At 45.1% G+C, this 23,563-nt stretch overlaps 1 protein-coding gene across 2 annotated transcripts; it reads right to left on the reverse strand.

Annotated features, from left to right (window-relative positions):
* Nucleotides 1–804: 804 nt before the first annotated feature.
* Nucleotides 805–17,289, reverse strand: ACBD3 (acyl-CoA binding domain containing 3). 2 transcript variants are annotated; one of them, XM_072333327.1, is made up of 8 exons: nucleotides 16,944–17,289; nucleotides 11,038–11,179; nucleotides 9,916–10,056; nucleotides 9,041–9,196; nucleotides 7,529–7,703; nucleotides 4,893–5,085; nucleotides 3,874–4,158; nucleotides 805–2,867 (listed from the first exon to the last, which is right to left on the reverse strand). In XM_072333327.1, the coding sequence occupies exons 1-8, from the start codon at nucleotides 17,197–17,199 to the stop codon at nucleotides 2,656–2,658; spliced, it is 1,560 nt and encodes a 519-aa protein (XP_072189428.1). In that variant the 5' UTR covers nucleotides 17,200–17,289; the 3' UTR covers nucleotides 805–2,655. The 2 variants fall into 2 exon arrangements, with proteins under 2 accessions (XP_072189428.1, XP_072189427.1); XM_072333326.1 differs by having other exon boundaries at nucleotides 9,041–9,199; nucleotides 16,944–17,283.
* Nucleotides 17,290–23,563: the final 6,274 nt, after the last annotated feature.

Consider the following 23,563-nt stretch of genomic DNA (forward strand, 5'->3'; position numbering starts at 1 on the left):
CCCCTGTGAGATCCTGAAGCACGAGCTCAAGAGCCTGCTGGCTGCAGGCACAAATGATGGTAACAGGACCTGAAAAACTGACTGAACCTATGAGAAACCCTCTTCTGGCTTCAGTACCCTGCTTGCTAGCAGCTTGGATTTAGCCAAGGTTGATTTAGGCCAAGAGAAGTCTCAGTGTAGCTTGGCTTACTTGCCTTCCCTCCCACTCATAGTCCTGCCCGTCTCTTACTCTTTGAGCCAAGAGTAATCCCAGGAGCCTGTAGCACAACCTCAGGCATCTGTTACTGCCACACAAATCCTGTACCAGTCCAGGACTAACCAGCAGGTCCCAGAAAAACACGGGAACACAATTGTGTGAATACTGCAGCTACACTTGACTGAATGAGCTGGAACCAGCTCTCTGTTGCAGGAGGCTCAGGCTCTTTGGAAGAGCACAGCAGGGTCTGCTGCTTCCTGGGGCTGGGCTCAGCTCGTTAAACCTTGGGGGCAAAGACAGGCACACGTCCCCCAGGCAGAAGCCAGCTCACAGTTTTTGGCTGCCTGTACCTGACCCTTTTTCATACAGAAAATCACTTCCAAAGTGATTACACTGTTCAAGCTGTTCCAGTATTGACAGACAGCATCATCCAACAAGCTGAAAGCATTTGTCGAAGAGAGCTTTTAGCCCGAGTGGTTAGGCTACTGAAACCACAGCATCAGCACAGCACTGACTTGTTCCAAAAGGGAAGATGACAAGCGTATCTCAGCTGAATAGCCACTCATAGCAATGCCGAGGTTCCCAAATTAATGAAAAGCCACCAGTATTACAGATAAATGTATTTTAATTAGGATTAAATACTATCTCAGGGCATCTTGAAATCGCACTTGTACTGTACTAACCAACAGCCAGAGGCAATAAAAAAAGTCTGAAAACGTAAAAGTTGAACATCAAGACATGACAGTAAGTGCTGCCATGTAAAGCGACAAACACCGCTTCCAAGGACAGATACTCTTCAGAGGAAAAAAAGGTGTAACATTTTCGTATGGACAAAAATCTCAATCCAAGACTGGAAGAAATATATTAGTGCCTGCCTTTTCTTAAAAGTTTGGTTTTTTGTTTTTACATTAAATACATTTCTTTCTTTAAAAGCAAAGTACTTTCTAAATCCACGGTTTATATACTGTATGTACACAAGAGCAGAACATTGTACAGTGCTTTGGATAAAGCAGCACTAACTAGCTACAAGCTGGTACGGTGTTGCTGAACCAAACGCAAGATGACAAGTTAAGCACTCTAGGAGAAGTACCTCCATGGTTGGTATGAGTAAAGTAAAATATCATGTATGTACAAAGCAATTATTATAACAAAACCCCCAAACTCAACGCCATTAGCTGTGGAACTGTACATGCTGCAGCTAACCAATGGAAATCTTACTGCAAAAACCAATGCAACAGGCCCTAAGGAACCAATTCCTTTCAGTAACAAAGTGCACTGCTGATGCAAAGAACCCTCCCACAAGTCATCATCATAACACGTCACCCCTTGGGCGCAAGGCTCCAAGCAGAGTGGGTATTTATCATGTTCTCCAACAGCCACCTGCATTTTCTGGCTACACAGAACAAGAAATGCCCTAACAAAGCCATTCAAACCATATGAGACTGAGATGAAAGCTACGTTGTTAGGTGTCTGTACGTGCATCCTGGCTTTCAGCAGACAGTTTAAACAGAAAGCCCACACCTAAGCACCAGCAGCTCAGATTCGAATGGACAGGCAGTGATTTGCCATAATCAGCGCAACACTAATTTCGACACTTCCAAGTGACTTACTGCTCTTCAGATGCACAACATGCTCACTCAGGTTTAACAAAGAAGAAAACAAACCAAAGAGTTGTGCACTTTTTTTTTTTTAGTCTACTCCATGAAAACCCCAAACTTAGAAACAGTCTGTGCCCTATTTCAAAGCCAGTTGCCACAAATGTTCTAGGATTAACAGCAGGGCAGAGATTAAGGCTCTACTCGTTACGTATACTTACAACTGTCCTGCAGTTTGTGTCTTCAGAAGAGGTTACCTGCTGTGCTTTCAAGATGTTGATCATCCTTGCCTAAAGCTCAGACTGGTTTAAGGAACTGAACGTTTCTTCTTTGATGAGGACAGAATCGAGACAACTTGTTTCTAAACTTGCATCAACTGAAATTTTAAGTTTTAATGGTGTAAAAATCTGACATTTGATTACAGTTAAGAGAAACCTGCTACACAGCAAACTGCATCCAAATCTACTGGTTACTGATGGGACCTGTACATTAACTGTTAACAAGTTATTGAAAGCATCCAGACTTGGAAACCTCAGATCACCCAGCCAGTGAACTAGTGATCCCCTCCCCCTTTTTACACGAGGCTTTAACAAATACAGCTGATGTGACCTCAAGCATCGGAGCCAATGATTGCCATTGGTTAACTCCAATACCCCAAAGGGCTAGGGAGATCCTGTGTTAAGCCCAATGCAATATGCATTAGTGTCATGGAGCAGGAAGATCCCAGTGTTTACTTGTTAAAGTTCACACAAACCATACAGATACAGACAGGATAAGACAGACTCAAAAGGATCCATTATGCTTGAAGAAATTTCCAAATAAAATGACATCTTCTGCACTGCCCAGCCTCAAACACAGCCATACTTATCTAGTATAATAAACTCTGTAGTAAACTGTTTTTGACCGCCATAGAGAGTAGGAGTTGTCAAATTTCAGGAGATAAACTCCTCTCCCTGGGTACTGGTGGCTGCCAGCATACACTTCTTCGTGACAGTCTCGTCTGTACACAGGCACTATTTCATCTAGCTGAGGCTTGTTGGCATTCTTTTTGGCTTTTTCTTCGCTGCTAGCATTTTCTGTAGGCAAAAAACAAACAAACAAAAAACACATCAGTTAACAAGGGTGAATAACTGCTAAAACTAAGCTCTGACTCTCCCTTGTATCCATTTGCAGCAGACAAGGCATTCTACTTTGTTAGCTGAAGGAGTTCATACCAAGCCTGCAGCAAAAGCACTAGGAGGGAAGAGGAACAAGCATGGGTTATCCGCTGCAAAAGCATCAGTTAGTACCCCTTTAAGAAAGCAAATCATCAGTTTATCATTGCAAAACTGCACAGGAGGAAAGGCAAGTTTGCCTTTGGTTCAGTCTTGGCATTGCTTGCTTTATACACAAGTTTTACACCTTGATATTAAAACATGCCATATCCAACATAACTGTCCTGTCTGCAAAGATGCTGAACTATTTCTGATCAAGGCATTACCCACCCTGACTGCCACTGATCTTTCAGCACACGTGCTACTAACTGATCACGTAGCAGAAATATGCAGAAGGTCACCTCTTCCTATGTCAGAGCAGTTCCATCTCAGCAAGTTGCACGACTGCTTCATAACACTCTTTTTTCTGATGTCATGCCAGGCTCCCCTGTAGGCACAGGCTGTAACCTGCGTCTTGGCCACTATAAAGAACTGCTCTTCTAAGCTGTTCTGCAGAAGCCTCAAGGAAGTTTCCTCCTCAGAAAGAGTTTATGAACAGCCGGGCAAGATTATTCTTAGGGTTTTCAATAGGCAGATTTGATATGCTTTATCATAGAGTGGGTTTCAAGAGGGCACTCTTAAGTTACAAGCAATAGATTGGAAAAAGGACTTCCCATTCTCAGCTATCACATTTAATCAATGTTCAAATGAGACTTCTGAAGTTACAGTCAGAAATTGGCTTTTTCTTTAAAGCTGAAGACAAGATGCCAGTTAGATGGAAGCCATGCACCGCAGGCAGAGCTGTGAAAGCTAAATGACAAGACAGCGTGGTTTCCCTGCACAGCAATTCCTGCTAAGACTAGAATTTCATAAAAACAAGCATGCTTACCTTCCTCTTCATCCTCATCATCACTGGATTCGCTGACATGCACACTCACTGCAGTATTAGGGGAGTCTGTCCATTCAAAATACACCCCAAAACCAATGTCATAATTGTCTGTAGCGAACTCCCAAAAGAGGTAAGACCCCTCTTCATGAGTTGGTACTCTAACTGTAACCACTTCCCCTCGGCCCACCGTGATCACAGAGTCTGCATCCTGACGGATTTTTTCTTTGAAGTCTTTTATCTGGGGTCGCGTCCACATGGATGGAGCAGCTATCACCGGAACAGAATCTAGAGCGGGGTGGGAAGAACCCAGTTAAGCTTTTGTTTCAGTTATTTATATTGAATACTAAAGTGTGTTTGAGGTGCGCTTGAGGACAATAAGCATCATAGTTGCTTCCACTCAGACAGGCACTGTGGTACCGAAGGTTTCTTACTGGGTACCCCAATCAAGTCTTCTGAGGACTGCCGATTGTGGATGAATGCAAGAGAAGAACACCCATAAACACTGGTGGGTGATGGGAGAGCTGCTGGAGGCTACAATTCCTGCTCCACTTCTGCAGCTTCCTAGAAGCAGTCAGAGGAAGGCACAGGAAGGTTGGAGTAGTAGCCTGGACTGCACACAGGACAGGGCTATACCACAGGGAGGGCAGTAGACACAGAATAAGATTTCGCCTTCTTTTAATCCCCAAGACTAAATCAGCGCTCAATTTGAACATATTTCTGCACAGAACAGCTTTCTGCAAGAACGGTTACATCCCCTTCCAACACTGCTGGAAAAAAGCTGTCAAAGTCAAGAGTGAAAAGAACTTCTGTACGCCATTCACACTGCTTGAAGTACTTTCACTACTTCCTGTTTCCCTCCTCTCAAAAACTGTTTTGCCAACACGATATGATCTCCTTTAGAAAAAAAAGAAACAAAAACCAAAACCCAGAAATCACAGCTAGCTCTTTCTAGATTAATGAAGTCAGGTATGATCAGCTGTGAAGGCTTCCACGGTTCATCTTTATCTAGCTAATCCTACCTTTTGGTCCATTCTCCAATGCTTCTTCCAAAGCCTCCGGATCCAGCTCTTTTTCAGGGTTGTCTGTGTGTGCACTGGCTTGCCCATTAATAGATGGCATCTCCCCTTGGGCTGGTACATTCACCTTGGATGCAGTAGTCAGAGGTGTCCCTGCTGCTGCCACAACCGCCTCCTGCTGTTTCTGCAAGGCTGCCTAAAATGATAGAAATTAAATCAAGTAAGACAACAGCAACAAAAACACCCTGAGCTGCCTCCCTTTTCCAGTAGAAGGTCTAAAGGCAGTCACAAAATCTACCCTCTTCCCCACAAGGAGGCTCAGCATGAAGGACCCGAAGCTGTACTCATTAACCAGTGAGAATTGCATGTACTACACATCATGTGAAGACTTTCCAAGCTGATGGATACAATCTGAACAAGAAGATTCATCTTTTAAATTAATTAGGGCACGTACAATAAACTTATGCCTAGCTACAAAAGTACTGCATTTCAGTAACCTCTATAACGTCATTATAAATAAATATAAATAAAATATTAATAAAAATATTAATAAATATTATTTAAATAAAAAGATGTTTAAAAAACGAAAATAATGACTTAAAAAAAAGGAAAAAAAAAGGAGCTCCAGCCTGAGCTAACATAACTTCTATAGAGAAACGTTAACTATGTAAAGTTTATTAAACCCTCGTTAGCTAGAATTTATCATGCTGTCCCTGTGCAAAGAATTAAATACACCTACAATGAGGTAATGCAAGTTAACAACCATCCTTTTGGATTCAGGCTGGATGTGTTATCCCTTTAGTTTCAAGGCTTATTCTGGCCCCACACCTTCCGTGCCCCTTCCTCCCCCAGCAGTTATCATTCGGATTCCACACACTTTACTGCTGGGACAGAGAAATGGTAGAATTGGCAAAATCATCCTTTAAAGAACAACTTAATAAGCATACAGTCTTGATGAATGAATGGAATATAGGTATTTTGAAGGGCTGAGAAGACAATCCAGTCAAATATTAGTTACAGTCCAGACTTGTGAGACTACAGAGATGTTATCCAGATCCACCTTCTACTACTGAAGTTCCATTTCAATGCTAAGCAGCAAGGAACTTTCCTACAGAACTTCTGTCTATAGCCTTCCCAAAGTCAATCCGATCAGAAGCTCATCTAGAAACAGCCATGACACAGCAGTGTTTTTAAACTGCATTAACAGATTCCAAGTTGACTGAGTTACAGAAATCCAAACGGAAAACACTCCTCAAAAGTGTTATTATGAAAGCTACCTGAACGCTCAGGAACGTGCAAGTAGAACTAGATAATATTAGCTCTGTTACCACTTCTTTTTCATCCTTTCCTGTAGAAGAGTTGTCCAAGTATTGATCTGAAACAAACCTCATTGCCTGGCAGGTGTATTATTTCATAAGCTGCTGTTTTTGTCCAGGGTCTCAAAGGACATTAGTCTTCCATACACAGAAATCAGACAGCTATGATTGAGAGGAGGAGTGCTAAAAGCACAGAAGAAAATTGGCAGCAGTGCCTCAGACACCTCAGTCTCCAGGGAGTGGTATCAATTACAGAAGGCACTGAAGACAAGACTGATGAGATTGCAGCTTTCACTTACTATTATGACACCAAAGCATTGGTACCAAGGTGGCATTAAGCTTCAAGAGCAGGGTAGGAAGCCTCTGATTTCTCTGTACCACTTCAATTCTGCTCTTTCTTTAGTCAGTCCTTTGCTGAGGGCATCAGCCTCTTCAAAACACAAATAACTTTGTGTTAGTCAATTAATTTCAAATCTTTAGCTCAGAAACTACAGACTTCAGGCTGGCAGATATCGGCCGCTTAAGATTTGGGTCCTACCCACAGAGGTCAGACATGCCAGAGTCTACAGTCTAGCTTATATCTGTTTAGGATGCTTACAGATGAACGTCTCTGAATGTAAAAATAACTTGAGAGAATACATCAAATTCAACAGAGAAGCAAGATTCCCCTGAAAATAGGTGTATCCTTTCAAGCCCACACACAAAATCCCTGGTACTGCTCCCACCCGTTGCTACCAGAAACAAGGAAGTGTCTTTCCACCCAGACCACAGTCTGTTGCATACAGGCAAACAACATGGGAGATACTGATGTCAGATGAGATGCAAGAGGGAAAGAGAAGTCAGTACTGCCAGAAGCTGACAGAGCAGCCACCTCAAACCCAGTAGCAATGCAACTGCTACATACACACTGATCTGAAAACATGTGGCCAGCTAAAGCCTGCTGCTCTTCAGATCCTCGCATATGATATGTATGTGAACAATCATTTGAACCCAGTTTGTTCATGCTCAGCTGCACTGGTACATACTCCCATAAAACTGGGCATGCAATAGATACTGTAGCACAGCACTCGACGCTCTCTTTTCAGGAATTATAGCCAAGTGATTAATAAGAGTTTCTTAACTAATGGCTGCTTCAGAAAGCCATTTGGAAAGATAAAATAAAAGATCTTTGGTGTTTGAAAAAGCAGCAGCTTTAATTACTTGAACACTCTTTTTCCCTCCTTCTAGCAATCAGCTTCTCAAGGAGATACAAGCAGGTAAGTTAGCACCTTCCAAAGAGCTTATAAGAAAAAAAATCCAAGCTTCTCAGCTGCTCTGTCTTACCTGCTGCTGCGCAAGCTGGACTTGATACAACTGCTGCATGTATTGCTGATAGTGCTGCTCTTGGAGCTGTCGAATGAGGATCTGCTGCTGTTCATAGTTGCCGGGATACTGCTGAGCAGCATACTGCTGGAACTGCATGGCAGTCTGGGAGTTCAGTGCTGCCATGATCTGTTGCCTACATTAGTGGGAGGAGAGCATGAAGATTACAAGCAGCTGGAGTTACTGGGGAAATCTTCCCAGTACTTCATTGACAGTTAATTTCCACAAAATAACCCACCAAACCACACCAAAATACCAAAACAAAACAAACAAGTCTGCATACCAGAACAGAGCCTAAAGGTACATGCAAATATGAGTTTTGTCTGCCTCATGTTTTGAAAACATCAGGTGTTAAAAAAATAAATAAATCAAGAGCTCAAGACAAGCCCAGTGCAGACACAGTGGTATGAACACATGGCTGTATTTCTCAGACAAGGGGAAAAATTCCACGTCTGGATCCTCCAGAAAACATGCAGAAACCAGCCCAGCAGCCCTTCTGCAGCTACTAATAGGAAGAGACCTGCTGTGGCACTGCATGCCAAACCTTTTTGTTAGGTCTAAACCCACTGTGTTACTACCTTAATTTCCCAGGATATTATTCAACCATAGAAAAGCATGACTGACTGCGGCCTAATTCATAAAGAACTGCAAAATAGGGCAACTGCATCTCCAGCAAACAAATGCAGAAGCTTCAGGAGGAATGCACTGGTTCGCCAAGCGAAGCCTCCATTCTCCTTCCTTCTCCAAAAAGGCCAGCAGAAGCCAGATAGTAAAAACACGAACCCAGATCCAGGATTCATTTTTTTAACTGATGCATTCCATTCATTAGCAATGAGCTACTGATATTTCAGAGGATTAAAGAATCATGCAAATGGAGGAGCAGTTCTTTTTTTCCTCACCCTTTTCCTCTCCCCTTCTCTAACAAGCCTTGCCAGCACACAACTGAGATCTGCAAACACTTCACAACTTCTAGAAAAAGAACGCCTTGGAGGAGGTAGCATCAGACTTCCAAGTTAGAAAACCTCAACCATGCATTTGGAAAAAAACAAAACAAAACACAATGAACTGCAGTTACCTTTTTTTAAGGCATCGTCCTCTATGAAAAGACAGAAACTTCCAATTGACAGCTTAAATAGTTCAGTTGAGTGCAGCACAACCCATTTAAGAAGCAGAGCCACAGGTTTTGATGAGGTGTAGCGCTGGGACTCACAATCCCCAAACAGAGATTCTCTTCAAACAAGATCTCCCTAGCAATTCTAGCTGAGAAGGCTGCATACAACAGCATGCTGGGATACTACTCGTTCTTTGCAAACCATGTCTCTGTCAACTAAGGACTGCAAACGTCCCTGTCAGACTAGAGTGCTCTCAATTTCAGATATGCAATTCTAGCAGAACTACTTAAACGACAAGATACAATTGTCTCTAGTGCAAGACAGTTACTTTTTCCTATTGCTGGCTCTTTCAGCTACTCACTTTTGCTGTTCCATCCGAAGCCGCTCTTCCTCAATTCTCCTCCTCTCCTCTTCTTCCCTTCTCAGCCTCTCTTCTTCCTCCTGCCTGCGTTTTTCTTCTTCTCTCTGTAACCGCTCAAGCTCCTCTTCTTCACGGCGCCTTCGTTCTTCCTCCTCTCTTCTGCAACATCCACTCAATAAGCTATTGCGGCATTTCTACAACCCTAGGATAAGTTATTTTCAACAAGCTGTAACCCACCTTTTGCCTACCTAAGGAATCTTTTTCATTTGGCACCATCTCCTCCCACTTCAACTTGGGGAAACGTCTTACTATACACCAGGAGAAAACCTACCACTTGGTGTTACTGAGCCTTGCAGCGCAACAAATATAAACTCTGAATTTTAATTCAGCGCTCATTCTAATCTATGATACTAGTAGCAGAGAATGGAAAAAAGTATCCGGAAAAACATCTTCCAAGCTTCAATATATGCTCAATAATCACAGACACTACTGCTTAATAACCACATTATGTATAAAGGATGCAGGATAGCCTTTATCAAGTCACTAACCCTTACTAAAAGAGGAGTTCCAAGCATTTGATGGTTCTGTGTTTTATACAGCTTTAGTACTAAACTATGTGGGCAGATATTTTGTGAATTGCACATCTTGCCACATCTTTAAAAGCCCCTGCATTCTAGGTATACACACCTTAGAAACAACCATCCATTACTAGTAAAGTTAAAAGCCTTAACGAGAGCAGGTGGTGCCGCAGCTACCTGAACTTTGAGCCTCTCTCCTCCAAAGTAACTTTGTCAACTGAAGCTATCCGTGACACTGTCCATAATCAACAATCACATATTCGATATACTCCCCAACATCGAGAAATCAAACATTACCTTTTCTTTTCTTGTTCTTCTTTTTCTATCTTGTGAGAAGTAACGTATGTTGAGAACAAGTGGCAGCACCTATTTAGGAGCTTAACAAATTCTGTCATAGCTTCTTGCTTTGACATGTTTCCAAGGGCAGCCCATTCCTTCCTAAGGGAGAGAGAGAAAACAACTCAACTCTTTGCAAGCCAGTAGGGCGCTCAGAAAGCCCAGAAAAGGAATAAGAGTCGGGAGACCAGTAAGCAAATGTCAACATGCAGCACTTCAGAGAAAACCCGACCCATTCAAAGTCAGAACTTAAACCCACAGATTACAGTGTTCTCTTCTACCAAATAACCATTTCATACATGAGAACCAAGTGCCTATATGAAACTTAATACGTACCATGAACCCTACTTAGAACTCCAAACTGTGTCCAAAAACTTCCCAGATACAAATCAGCTGCCTAATTAACTTGTTCAATCATTCTTCCACTCTAGTTTGTGGAAAAAAATGCCTACATTTTCCCAGATGAACAAACACAGTAACTAACCTAATCAAATCAAATGCAACAGCTTGGTTCTTCCTAAAAGAATCCATCTGAGCAAAAACAGTGCACTGGGTACAGCTTTGAGAAGCAAAGAGCAACACAGCACTGACCTTCATAACTAGAAATAGAAGCAGTCAACAAGAGAACTGCAAGCAACAAAGATGGTCCTGATCTCATCAAAATCTACTCAGGGTCTGAAAGCAACAGACATGATTTCAGAGGTTCTCCTTAATCTACTACCAGGAAGGCTCTGCCAAGTGCTGTTAGCACTGGCAAGGGACTCAGCCTGTTGCAACCCTGGTGTAAAGTTAGGAGACAGATACTTAGGTCTGCATGTTAACCAAGTCTTTAAACTGCTATAAAAAAAACCTGGGCTGTTGGCAGAGCAGCTTCTCCTAACGTAGTTAAAAAAACACCCCAAAATTGCCTCATGGCTCCTTGACTGAATTGTGACTCAGATTTCAGTGATGTTTTTGAAGAAGCTGCTCTTGCTTTCACACACACCCATACTGAGGCAATCCATGTGCTTTTCTTACTGTTGAAATTGGATGGCATTTACTTCAGACAGAAAAAACAGAGTTAAGATCAACAAAGGCCTTTACCTTCTATCATTCCCCAGCACATCAAAGAACCCAACTTCAGGGCAAGTATCAGGGTTGTAAGGTCCCAGCAGAACCTGCTTGTGCAGCGCCACAAGTCTGAGTTTTTCTTCATATGTTGGATGAAAGGCTTTGCCATCTTTTTCTGTAGAGGAAAAGAACGTTTCACTGTTATGATTAACTGGTTAAGCACAGGACAGCAAAGAGTATTTTGTATAATCACAAGCTCCTCTCTGAAAAAGAAGATACCAACTAAGTCACAAACTAAGTCAAGCTCTATTCAAATCAAACAGTTTGTCCAAAAGAAACACACCTAACGTCAGCTGAGCTGCAGAGAGCAAAACAGAATTAAGTGGAAATTTTCCCAGAGGCAATTGGATGGCTGCACATTGCGATGGCTGCTGGAGTAAATCCTCGCAATAAGGAATCCTAGAGGTGACTCAATCAGCATCAGAGCCTACAGAGATGCCTTAAGAACTCTATCAGAATCCCAGGAGTTCCATACTACCACCTTCTAAAGCAAACCTGGTTAGATGCCATCACACATCCCCCTATTGAGGAAAATGTGCACTGATTTAAAGCATTTGAATTCCTCAGCTAGGACTTCGCTCAACCCATTTATCAAACTGTCAAAACAGATCTAAGAAACAGGCATCACTGTATGCAATCATGCTGCCTGTTAAAAAAAAAAGACCATTTCCTCCAACAGAACAACAAGCAAATTCGCATCACCTCTTTCTGGAAGGACTGAAATGAGGAAGCTGCTACCAGAGGTACACAACAGACACTTGACATGGCTGTACCAACTGCTTTCCGTTCAGTTGTGAAGCAGAGCGAAGCTGCCAGCAGCTCCCAGCTCTCCTTTATCGTGAAGGTCACTCCGGAGCAAATTGTTCTGAGCCTCAAACCGGACACTTCAATTCATAGTCAGCCATTGGAGCTGACACAAATTGCAGAGTTGCTCAGCTTGTGACTGTAAGCAGAGTTGTTACTGGGAAATCAGAACAGAAGGGGGGGTAGGAAATCTCTCTTGTGGCCTGCTGAGAATCTGAGCGAGTATTTCTGAAAGCTGAGAACCGGAGACAACTCCACAGGGAAAGTGTTTGCAGGGTACAGCGAGAAGGCTGGTTTTGACACAGTAAGTCTGGTATGCCACTGGACTTCCTCAGTCAAAAGCTAACAAGGAATGACCGTATGCATGCCAGTAGTATTTAAGCTAAGATCGTGTTAGGAAGGTAAGTATTTAATCACTTATTATCCACTCCTAGAAGTCCATTTCACTCTTTCAGAACCTCAAGTACTTGCACTTTGCCCAGCATCACACAAGCTTACAACAAATAGCTATTTCAGCTTCAAAAGCCCAGCAGCCTTGACAAGTCCCAGTGGTCCCTTCCCACCCCGGGAGCCTTCAGAGATGCAAACCACCACATCCTGCAACTCCACCTGAGGATATGGCACTTTCAGTAACAAAGCCAGCACAGGTAAAAACTCTCTCCCTAGGTTTCTTACCTTGCTCTTCAGCCACCCCAAGAGTCCTTCAGCTTTTCCCTCACTTCACAATTAACTCAGAACTTATTAGCTAGCAAGCATTTCTTTTAACCTCAGTAAATAGCAAGCCCTCTGAAAGCACACTTCACATCCTGGGGCAGCACGCTTAAAACCAAGCTACTTCATAAAGGAACTCAACTGAAGTTTTGCTGGGCTTCTGTGCAAAGTGTGCTTGAGTGGCCACCACAGCATCACTGACTTTGTGCAACCTGTGTGCACACAGGTATGTCTGCCTGCCAGGAAGCACCGTTACATGCTCTGCAGGGCTGCTGCCTCAGCCACCTAGCATAAGGGTTTGCACTCACTTCTGAACAGGGTTAAAGCCAAAGAAAAAGACCATTTCACTCTGCAGCTAAGGGCAGCAAGGCTGCATTTTCACAGAAGTCAGAGCTCAAGGCTTAACTAATAAGGGAAACTGCACATACAGAGAATGGTGACCCAAGGGAAGAAGAAAAGCAAGCTAAACAAGAGGACAAAAATAAGAGACAGATATTCAGTGACTTGGAGATAATGCAGATCAGAAGCAAGCTCTAAGCAAAGCATTTCAGGTCAGCCAAGGGAATGAAGTCACATCCTACTCATTTTTCAGTTGAATTCTTCAGCAGAAACTACGTTGTACAATTACCCCCAAAGACTCGGATGTGTTGAGAGTTAAAACGAAACAGAGGAGCTGCAGCCATCTGCAGAGTTAAATACGCTCAGAGAGCCTTAGTCAGCCCAGATAAGCAGAAGTGTTGAATCCATTCATGCATCTGTGGAGCACCAGTCAAGTAGGCATCACCTTCATACCTTACACAGCTGACAGGAAGCTGAAAAATATCAGTTTCAAGTAACACACTGAGAAATCCCGACAATGTGCAAAAGTATCGTACAGCAACTGCACAACCCTCTGTATGCCACTGGTATTCCTCCTGCTACAAGGCCAGGGAAAGGCCCAGCTGTCTTACAGACGATTCAGAGTCCTGACTGACCGTATCTCAATCCATCACCCACAGAAAAGGCAGTGCTCATCCCCTGAACATCACACTAGCGGCAGACAAGACTAAGTAGTAATTAAGGTGCGCTTGCATGATCAAGGCTTTAGGCCTGCTGCAATAACGGCCCATACGTACTTCACCTGTGACATGAAGCAGTTTACCCAAAACACTGCAAGAAGGACCAGCTCCCACTTACTGCAAGCCTCAGGGATGTGTGCCATTAAGACACAGCACTGTCCCTATACTGCCAGGCCTGACAGGAAGGTCCCTGCACACCTACCATCAGCTATTCAGGCCAGAGCCCTCCTGACAGTGACTCTTTGTCCAGATGCCCACCCAACAGAGATTCCTCAGCGGGGACCCAGCATACAAACACAAAAAGATGAAGGCAGCCCAACAGCAAGTAATGAAAAGCAGATAATGCAAATGGATGTCACTGTGTGGCACTGCACTACTGGTATCACCACTGTTACACCTCCGTAACAGAGAAAAAGTACATCTCAAGTCAGATATACTGCACAACTTGCTGCAACTTCTGCTCCAGCTCACCTACTGCAGTCCCTCTGAATGTCCAGTTCCCACAGCATGGCTTTCACAGCTTCAACTGCGACTTGTTGCCTCACAGCTTTTAAAAGCAGTTATCACATACATTAATGCTGCTCATTTGCAGAGCTTTGATGAGTGACACCAAGACTGAGGAACATGAGAGGTGAATCCCTGCCTGCAGAGCCCAGTGAGTGCTCTCTTGTACTCAGTTGTTTTCTCCCAAATACGTTCAGCATCAACAGAAGGATAATCAACCTGCCCTTCCTGTCAGATCTGATGCAGATGCATTGTAGGGTTTTTCCATCTTCTTTAAAGCAGGCATCTATGTAACTAATGAACTACAATTGTGCCATCAAATGAGAACACAAAAAACAAGGTCAAGCAATTCACTATGGATGATATACCGCTGAGGCTGAAGTCACATTCTTGTTAGGATAAGAGGAAATAACTTGGAGCAGTCAAACAACATTAGAATACTTAAGATAGCAGGAGAGCTTTCAGATAACAGAACAATACAGTTTATAATATGCTGCCCATCCAGACATAAGGTTCCGCAAACCACTGCAGGCAGTGCATGAACACTCCAGGGAGTACGATGGTGTTTCAAACACATGACATGGAAAACTGTACAGCTAGGCTGACACTAAGCACGCTGCCCCCCCCCCCATCTGCAGGACACAGCCTACACCTTCACTGAGCCATCTCCACCGACAGAGCTTTGTACCAGTTCCACAGGCAAAATTAGCTGTCAAAAGCGCTTCTGTCAGCTGCCTCTGTCTTTCTCGGAGCTGGAATAAAGCAGCTTTGAAGGCTCTTTGATACTGCAGCTCAGCTTCCGTTGTGTTTTTCGCATTGTGTTTACATGCGCTCCCACCTTGTCCTGTCTCTGAGCAGTTTTGCAAGATACCACCTCAGACAAGCATCAGCAGTCACTGTAACATGTCTGAGGCATTTTGTTCCAAATCAGCTTTCCAGGAAGCGCATGCATTATGAATGCATTATGAGCAGAGAGCTCAGTTTACACACCGATACAGAAAAGCAGCTGCTTAACTGGTGATCACCTGCTTACCCTCCAACACCCAGTGACTTCTTTAGCCCCCCTGCCCCAGCTCCCTCCATACCAACAGCAGCACTTCATGCAAATACCAAAAGAGCCACTCTTAGCTAATAGCTTACATTTTCTGCTTGCTTTGTGGAAGCGGCACGGGCAGTTAACATCATACATGGAAGCTCTGGCATCAGCCAGCATTAAGAAGATCAAGTCTGTCAAACAGCATCCCACCTCTGGACCAGCACAGTTATAAGCATAACGATCAGAAGTGAGGCCTCAGCACTGATCTATGCCGACAAGCATCAGCCTTCACATCCCCAAGCTGTTACTCCTTTAAGTAAAGCAGGAATCTGTGTGTCTCTCTCAGTATCCACACGGCTGCCCACTGCCACGGTTGTTTTCACAACAGATAAACCAAAACAACTTGGAAACAAGACCACTCATTTTCAGAGCCATGCGGGTGTAGAACAAACTAGACGAATCAGTGAGCTGAGCACTGCAAGCTCCTGTACCTCACTGTCGTATCTATAAACAACAACCCTTGCCTTATATTGCCCTCATCAAGAAGCTACACACGAAGATACAAGCAATTCCTTCACATGACATATAGTAGTCATAAGGATAAAGGCTTTCATTGGAAAGTCTGACGTCTTCAGGAAACGTGGAAGGTTTTCCTCTTATGATCAAAATTCCGCATTACGACAAATTATGGACAGCTAAAGAGCAGCAGCAAACTGCAACTGAGCCTTCAGTAAGAAGGCAGCAACAAGAGAGAGACACCTGAGACATAACAGATACACAGCAATATCTGTAACCTAGATACAAGCTGCACCTCAATGACTTCTCACCCTTCAAAAGGAGATGAATGTAAAGTGTAATTATCACAGGATGAGAAGTACCAGAAGCACACTACATGCTATGAGTGAGTTGTTTCATTTTTACAGCACTACTCGTTTTGGTCGAACATCAAACTGAAGACGTAATGAGATAACGCTTGGCTGAGATAAGGGATTTCCTACTGCAGAGATATTTCTTTCCGCATTGTGATTTACAAACAAATATTCAGTAGGAAACAAACCCCCTCGAGCTTCTTGTTTCACAGAGAGCAGCAAGTTGGGAGCTGCATTGCCTCCAGCCCAACACGTGGCTGCGGCAACTTCTGGCACAGAAAATCCAGACCCTTACGGTACAGCTTAAAAAACAAACACAAAAACGAATGCGGAAACGACACCAGAATTTAACTTGAAGGAAATAAAAGAAGATGTTTTGCAAAGGTACATCAGTAGAGGGCCAGGGCACAAGAGCACTGCTTAGACTTCCACACACTCCTACCAGGTAAGCCAAGCACACGAAGCAAGCAGGCAGTGCCCGTCCCTCGAGCACGCTCCCCACCGCTGGTGCGCTCAGCCCCGAAGAGGCCACCCAGCACAGCCCCACGGCCCTATCGCGGGCACGGTGCTGCTGTGCCCTCCGTGCAGCCGCTGCAGACACGGACCCTGCGGCACGAGGTAACGCTGCCACAAACGCGTCTCCTCCCGGAGGACGGAGCGCTGCGGCGCACCTCCCGCTTCCTGCACAGCGCACCTGGCGGGGGAGCCCCGCGCAGACACACGGCTCTGCCTACGCCACCGAGCCAGCGCTCCTTCCACACAGCCCCGACGGCAGTTAGAGCGGACGTGCCGTCCCCACGGTCATTCCCTCACACACCAAAAGCGAGGATGATTTACTTCTTTTCACCCCGTTTCAGGCCGGGTGCAGCGCGGCCCCCACCGCCCCGGTGCAGTTACCCTTGAAGAAGCGCAGTGCCAGCCCATACAGCTCCTCCAGCGCGAAGCCCCAGCGCCGCTCCGGGCTCAGCGCCGCCGCCGCCTCCTCCCCGCCGGCCTCCACCTGACTCTGGCAGCCGGGGCCCGCTCGGTTCCGCCCCGCGGCCGAATCCCCGTGTCCGGGCCGCGCTTCGCAGGGCGGCGCCTCGGCGTTGGGACTCAGCGTCAGCCCGTCCACCGACACCTCCAGCCGCTCCGCGCTCAGCGCCGCCGCCATCCTCCGGCTCCGCTGCGGCGGCCACGTCCCGACTTCCCGTTCCCTCCGACCCGGAACTTCCGGTCCCGTCCCGCCGGGGACCGCCTCAGGCCGCGCCCCCAGTCGAAGGCCGCGCGAAGCTCCGCCCCCTCGCGGGCGGCCGCGTGCAGCGGAGCGGGCTTTGCTCCGGCTGGCGGCAGCGGGAGGGCGGCTGCGGCCTTCTCTCTTTCCTCCCTCCGGAAACGTGTCTCCCAGCCGGCACAAGGCACTGCCAGCCCGGTATGCCTCCGCTGCTGCCGCCCTGCCGGCCGCCAGGCAGTGTTCGTCCCCAGCGCCGCCCCGGAGCTGCCCTTCCCTCCTGCGCACCTCCCCGTCTGCTCGCTGACCTGTCGGCAGAGCTGCTCAGTAAGACACGCTTACAACGTGCTTTGAAGCCTTGGGATGAAAGGCAGAAGCGATGTGACAACTGTACTTCAGGCACTTCACTTCCAGTCGGTGTTGCTTGAAAGGCTGAATGCCGCCCGCGGCCCTGTTCAGTACAGACGTGCCCGGCTCAGGTGCTGGTTAACCTAAGCTTCAAAAGACACCTAGAAACCCTTTGTAGCTTCATCACTCGCTTCTGTTTGTTCTGGTTTTGGCTGAGGATCACAAACATAACGCTATTCTTTTTCCCAAGACTACAGAACAAGGGCGCATCATCTCCCTCAGAGAGTGTTGCTACCCAGGGCACGCAGCTCTGGCTGGCCGGCACCATCTCATGCACCGAGCTAAAGCAGCACAGATAATGCTATCTCCTCGTGCATGCATGCCTGCACCCTGCTTTGCAAGCAGCATTTCAGCATCAGATCTGGCTTTGCAACAAGACCTGTTAGTTCATCTGCAAGATGACTTTCAGTCTGCTTTCAAAGTTTTCATCTGGCATGTTTCATGCTTGGTTTGCAGAGGCCATCCTTCATACGTACATACATACATACATACATATATATTTGTATTAATTCTGTGGCTTAACATATAGTAAGCTTAACGTTACACTTTCCACTTCAAGAAATGTTGAGTTCTTTACCCTAAAATACATCCTTAAACTGACATTCTTACTGATCCCTATGGGGTTTGCTGTGTTTCTGTCAAATGGAAGGAAATAGTTCCATGTTATATACCAGCAAACCCAGAGGAGTTTCTGCTTCATGGCAGAAGCTGCCTGCAGTCAAACAGCCCTTAGTTTCCCTGCATGTCTGGAGGCCAAGCTAAATCCATGCTGCTCCGTGAGCATCCTGTTTGACAAGCTGATTCGGAGAATGACGGCAGAAAACTGATTTATCTCAGAACAGGGTTTCTCCTGTAGCAAATGTTTGATGCTTCTAGTAAATGTGTGACTATTCATCTCTTCTTGTGCCAACCCTGTTATGTCCTACAACAGACATGCCAGCAGAGCGGATTTCTCCACAACATGCAGTGTAGTCTGCTGGAGAGGTCCCACCTGGAGAGCAAGACATCTGTCAGCGTAGCATCCAACTGAGGCATGGCTATGGCCAGCATCCTCTGCTGCAGCTCTGCAGCCCAGTGTGCGGCTGTTCAGAGCCACCAGGCAGCACAGAGTTACCCTCAGCGGCTCTCTGCACAGCTGTCTGGTGAGCGTGGAATGGACCCACTACATCTACTCTCCTCTGCTCCGTGCTGCTTTGGGGGCCTGTTTATAAAGACAGATACAGTGTCAGTACAAAATGCCAGAAAAAAACATTGCAGGTTTGGATTTTGAGTCTGGAAATTTGTGTCTGGAATAATGTAATAAAAAATGAAAAAGTATTTTTCCAGGAGTAAATTTTGAATTTGCAGTGATGGCTGTTTGAGACAGAGTAGAATACAAGACGTGCTTATCTGGCTCAAAACAAAACAAAGCAAATCTACCTGGAGCTGCATGTTGTCCAGGCATCTCCAGGGCATGGAACACCCCCTCCCTGCTCCCACAGGTCTGGCTGTTCCTTGGCACGCAGCTGGTGTGACTGCCACCTCAGACTCATAACACCTTCAACAAATTGCTCGTGAGTCCTGTGAATGAGGAAGGGAAATTTTACTGAATGAGCGTGATAAAGAGTTCCCAATAGCTTATATCCTTGAGAAAACCATGGACAAGAGGAAGATGCTCAGTTGAGTCACTGGGTTACTTATTTCTTGTAACAGCTGGTTACATACGGCAAAGAGAGACCACATTCAAGCTCCAGAGAGGCAGTTTAGTCCAGCAACAGTGGCCTCCACTAGGAAAGACAGTCGTAGAAACTTTATGTAGAAGAAATCAATTATTTAATTCAAGCTGGTGAATGCTTCACAGTGAAAAATACCAGCCATCTGCAAGTGCACAAAGTGAGCCATTAAAAAGTTATGGAGCACCAGAATGACTTAAACAAACCATTCTGCTCTTCCTGGTATCCTTCCTCCCACAGTAGGTGAAATGTGTGCTCCCAGCCGCCAGGGCTGTGCCTTCAGGTTCCCCCTGGTGTAGGGCAGCAAGCATGTGCTGTTTGCTAAAGCAAGGGCTGCTAAATATTTGATTGTCTCAAATGAGCATCTCTGAGCAGCAACGTCTGCCACGTGCTCACCTGCTGTGAAAATACTCTTAGCAGCTTTGCAGGAATGGCTACATTGAATAAAACAGGTCTGAACACTGTTGCTAGGCCTACTGTTGTCATACTGGCCCAGAGCTCCTGTAGCTCAGGACAGCACCTTTTGGCTTTTCCCTGGCAAAGAGGAAAGTGGACTGCCTGGTTGGTAGGGAGAGCTGCGTGCGCCTTTGGGAAGGTGCTCAGATTAATGCAAGGAGCTACAGTGCATCTGCCAGTATTGCACACTTCAGTGATCACTCGACCTCTCCCATCACCAAAGCTGCTTTCCAGAGGGGCTTCTAGCTTTTCCTGGAGATGAGGAGCCCAGTGTGGCCCTACTGCAAGTGCACAAACCATTGGATCTTCTCAGGAACTCTTCAGATGTTCTGAGCACATTTAACTCCAAGATTACACTTCAGGCACTCGTGCATGAGCAGTAAATTGGTTTTGGACTTACTGCGATCAGCAGGGCTGGCACAGTAACGTGTAATTGCACCACGGGACTAATTGAGTGAAAATCCTAGTGAGTCACTTCAATCTGACCTTTCTCATTACTTGTTTATTCAAACGTTGAATAAAGTCTGCAGAGAAAAATAAGCCCACTCAAGATTTTATGCTTCTACTTTTCAGTTAAGTGAGAGAGCGCTTTCAATCTGCTTCTCCAAGACCTCCACTACAATCAACTCCAGATTTCAGTCTCAGTTTTTCTAAGAAATAATGAAATCACCAGGAACTCAGAGAAAGAAAAAAAATAGAAGTTTCTTTTACTAGAAACCAGTGAATCGTTTTTGTTGATGCCCTAAAATAACCACAGTACTGTTCTATTTTTCCTCCCAGAGGTCTCCTCTAAAGCACAGTGTAATCTTGCCTTGCGCGCAAGAACAAACACTGCTGTGTGTTTCACATCCTGTTGGACAACTGAATGACTGCAGTACAGCTGCAGCCTTTAAAACACGTTGGATCCCTTCTGGGACCTCTGCACGGCAGGGTGCACAATACCTGTCTTTACTTCAAAGGTAACACAGTTCACTGTGCTGCTCGCTGCCTTGTATTTATATAGTAATTTATGGTGACATTCACACTGACTTCTTTAAATTATGACACGAGCTGCAGGATAACAGTTAATCAGATGTAGAGTCTGGCAATACCTTTCTCACAGTGTCAGCAAACACTGCTGAAAAACAGCTTTATTGACAGAGTGCTAGAGAGACTCATAAGGGAAAATACACATGTGAAAGGCTATCTTCCCATTATAATCTCATTTTGACAGAGAGCAAATGTTCCTTTGGATGGATGCAGTTATAACAGATACAGGTGATCATAAAAGAGCAATCCAGTCTAATAAAATAATTATACTAGTTTAATATATCTTATACTGATGCAATTGCATCTGCAAAGGTACAGCTCTGTAACCAATCATGCTCTTTACAGGCACATGAGCTGAGAGCAGCATAGCGCTGTTATCAAGAAGTTCTTGCTAAGCAAGATATGGTTGGGAATTTAAACACTTCCTGAATTTAACCAACTCCTCTAATGAGCTGATTTTACAGAAGAGAAGATGTGGAAATCAGTGCAATTAGCGATTGCGTTGTTGGCTATCTGCCCAGAGAAAAACAGAATCAACAACCAGGACAACAACTTACATTCACATAAGGCCAGAGCACCTTTTAGTGCTCTTTGAAACACCCCCAGAAGGGCACTGCACTCTGGTTGGGGGTCTAAACCCCATTAGCATGTATTCCCAAGGGGCCCTGCAGGGCCAGCATGACCCTGCCCTGAGTTCTGCTGATGTTCCAGAGCCATCCCCCTCCCCCATGCTTTGCTGCTATACAGTTTCTTCCCTCCCATATTCTCTCCTTTTGGCTTGATTTTGAAATGAGCTATATCTGCCTTTGGGCCTTCCAGGCACCCAATAGCATGGAGTAATATGCAGAAAGGTGATTTCTTTCCAAAACTCTTTGCTGAGCCTCCTGGCTGTATCTTGGGAAGATATGCATGCACTAAGTGGTGCTATTCACATTACTTCCTCCCATCCAGCAACCAGACAGGTACCATACCTTTGAAAAGTGTGCATTAAGCCTGTCCTTCTTCACCAAATGATGAGGTGAGCACTTTTCAATGGAGAGCATACAGCTGGTTCCCATTTACTCACCTGTGGCTCTCTTTTTTTTTTTAATGCTGCCTATTTTCCTTCTTTGGGTTGAACTGAGAATGAGCTGTTGTGAAATGGCTGCTGGCAGACAGAGCCACCCTGGCCTTCTCCCAGTCACAGGCACCACATAAGCTCATCAGCATCCTCGTGCCAGGACTTACACTCATCCCACCTACCTCCTTCAACTAACTAAGCAGGCAGAATACAGTCTGTTTCTCAGGTGCTGGGTCAGTTTGCTGCTACTTAGAGAGCAGGCCTAGTTCCCTGAGGTCAAGCAGGCACTGGAAGTGGCAGGAACATGCTGCTGGGAGCAGGGAAGGGAGGATAGAAGCAGGTCATCCTTGCAGTTAGAGCTGCAAGCTAATGCCAAATAGCGGTGATCTCACTCCAAAACCGCTTCCAGCTGTGTTCTCCATCCTTCTCCCTTGTGCTGAATTCAGTGATTGAGTGTCTTCTGGGTGAGTTGATTCAGCTGGCTGATCTGGCTGAAAACTATTCATTTTTATGGCATGGTCAGTTTTCTGCTGCTGTGATGAGCAGATTTTGCCCTATGGCCATGCAGCCACTAGAGCAATTTAAGGAAAGCAATGTAAATGGGAAACAAGGACAGCAACTAGCTTGTAGGCAAACTCAGCTGTAATACCAGACTGCACCTAACAAGCAGCTAGACCAATCCAGCTCCCCTGCTGTCGGTGAAATAACCAGATCACTAGGCAGCTTGTTTTCCTGTGTTCTTCTGCTCTAACAAACATATTCTCAGTGCAGAAAGAGTATTTTTATCTCCCTTAATCTGTGCTCGTAGAATTGCATTAGAGCAGGCAATTTCAATTCCTTCTGATATGTGGACTGCTAGTAGACAGGCAGATCCTGAATCTATTCTCTTCCACTCCCTTATTGTTTTTGTGTTCACACTGGCAATGGAGATTGAAGTCTAATGCACAGCAGAACCACCGAGAATCACCATCAAAATGGTGACAGTTATTGGCATCATTTTCTTCTCTTATTTAATTTTTGTTTGTTTGTTTGTTTCTCATCCAGAATAATAAATCAGAGATTATGGGGAGCAAAGCAACTAAACAGAGATGGAAACATTGAGCTACAACCTGCTCGCTCCTGTTTCTTATTGGACACCAATTGCCAAATTACTGAGACAGGGCTTCTATTTTCTCTCAATTGTGTGAGTAGGATACTCTCAAAGGAGATAAGCAATAACATAATTTCTTATGTTATATAATTTCTTATAAGAGTAACATAAGAGCATTTGTTACAAAGCAGTATAACAAGCCTAAGTTTGTTTCCAGGCTGCACTTGTAACTGTGCCTTTTCTTGGCCTGCAGAAGTCCCTCTTTGAGAGCCTGTAGCTCCTCTCCCCATCACTGCAGCAGGCTGCTTTGGTGCAGCGGGGTTATAATGGTAGTAATGGATCTCAGTGAAATACAGCTTCTCTCACTCCTATTTTTCTGTCCCCACCCTCCTGTGCTGTTGTTGTTTTTCAGTGGCTTTATTCCCAGATCTGGCACACAGTCCAGTCAAATATGAAACTGAATCAGTACAACTGTCAGGGCAAAGGGCTGCAAAGAGATGAGCGTGAACGAGAGAAATGGTAGACAGGATTTCCTTAACCTGCCAAATCCTC

Source organism: Excalfactoria chinensis, chromosome 3, assembly GCF_039878825.1.
Source record: "Excalfactoria chinensis isolate bCotChi1 chromosome 3, bCotChi1.hap2, whole genome shotgun sequence".
In the NCBI taxonomy this organism is placed as follows: Eukaryota; Metazoa; Chordata; class Aves; order Galliformes; family Phasianidae; genus Excalfactoria; species Excalfactoria chinensis.

What these genes read in the sequence shown, in the direction of transcription:
- ACBD3 (XM_072333326.1), bottom strand. Translation starts at nt 17,199, where the DNA reads ATGGCGGCGGCGCTGAGCGCGGAGCGGCTGGAGGTGTCGGTGGACGGG. An exon ending in GAAGAACAAGAAAAGAAAAG is followed by an intron (nt 9,200 to 9,915) that starts GTAATGTTTGAT and finishes TGGATGTTGCAG; the next exon opens with AAGAGAGGAGGAAGAACGAA. An exon ending in TCCAGCTTGCGCAGCAGCAG is followed by an intron (nt 5,086 to 7,528) that starts GTAAGACAGAGC and finishes CTATCATTTTAG; the next exon opens with GCAGCCTTGCAGAAACAGCA.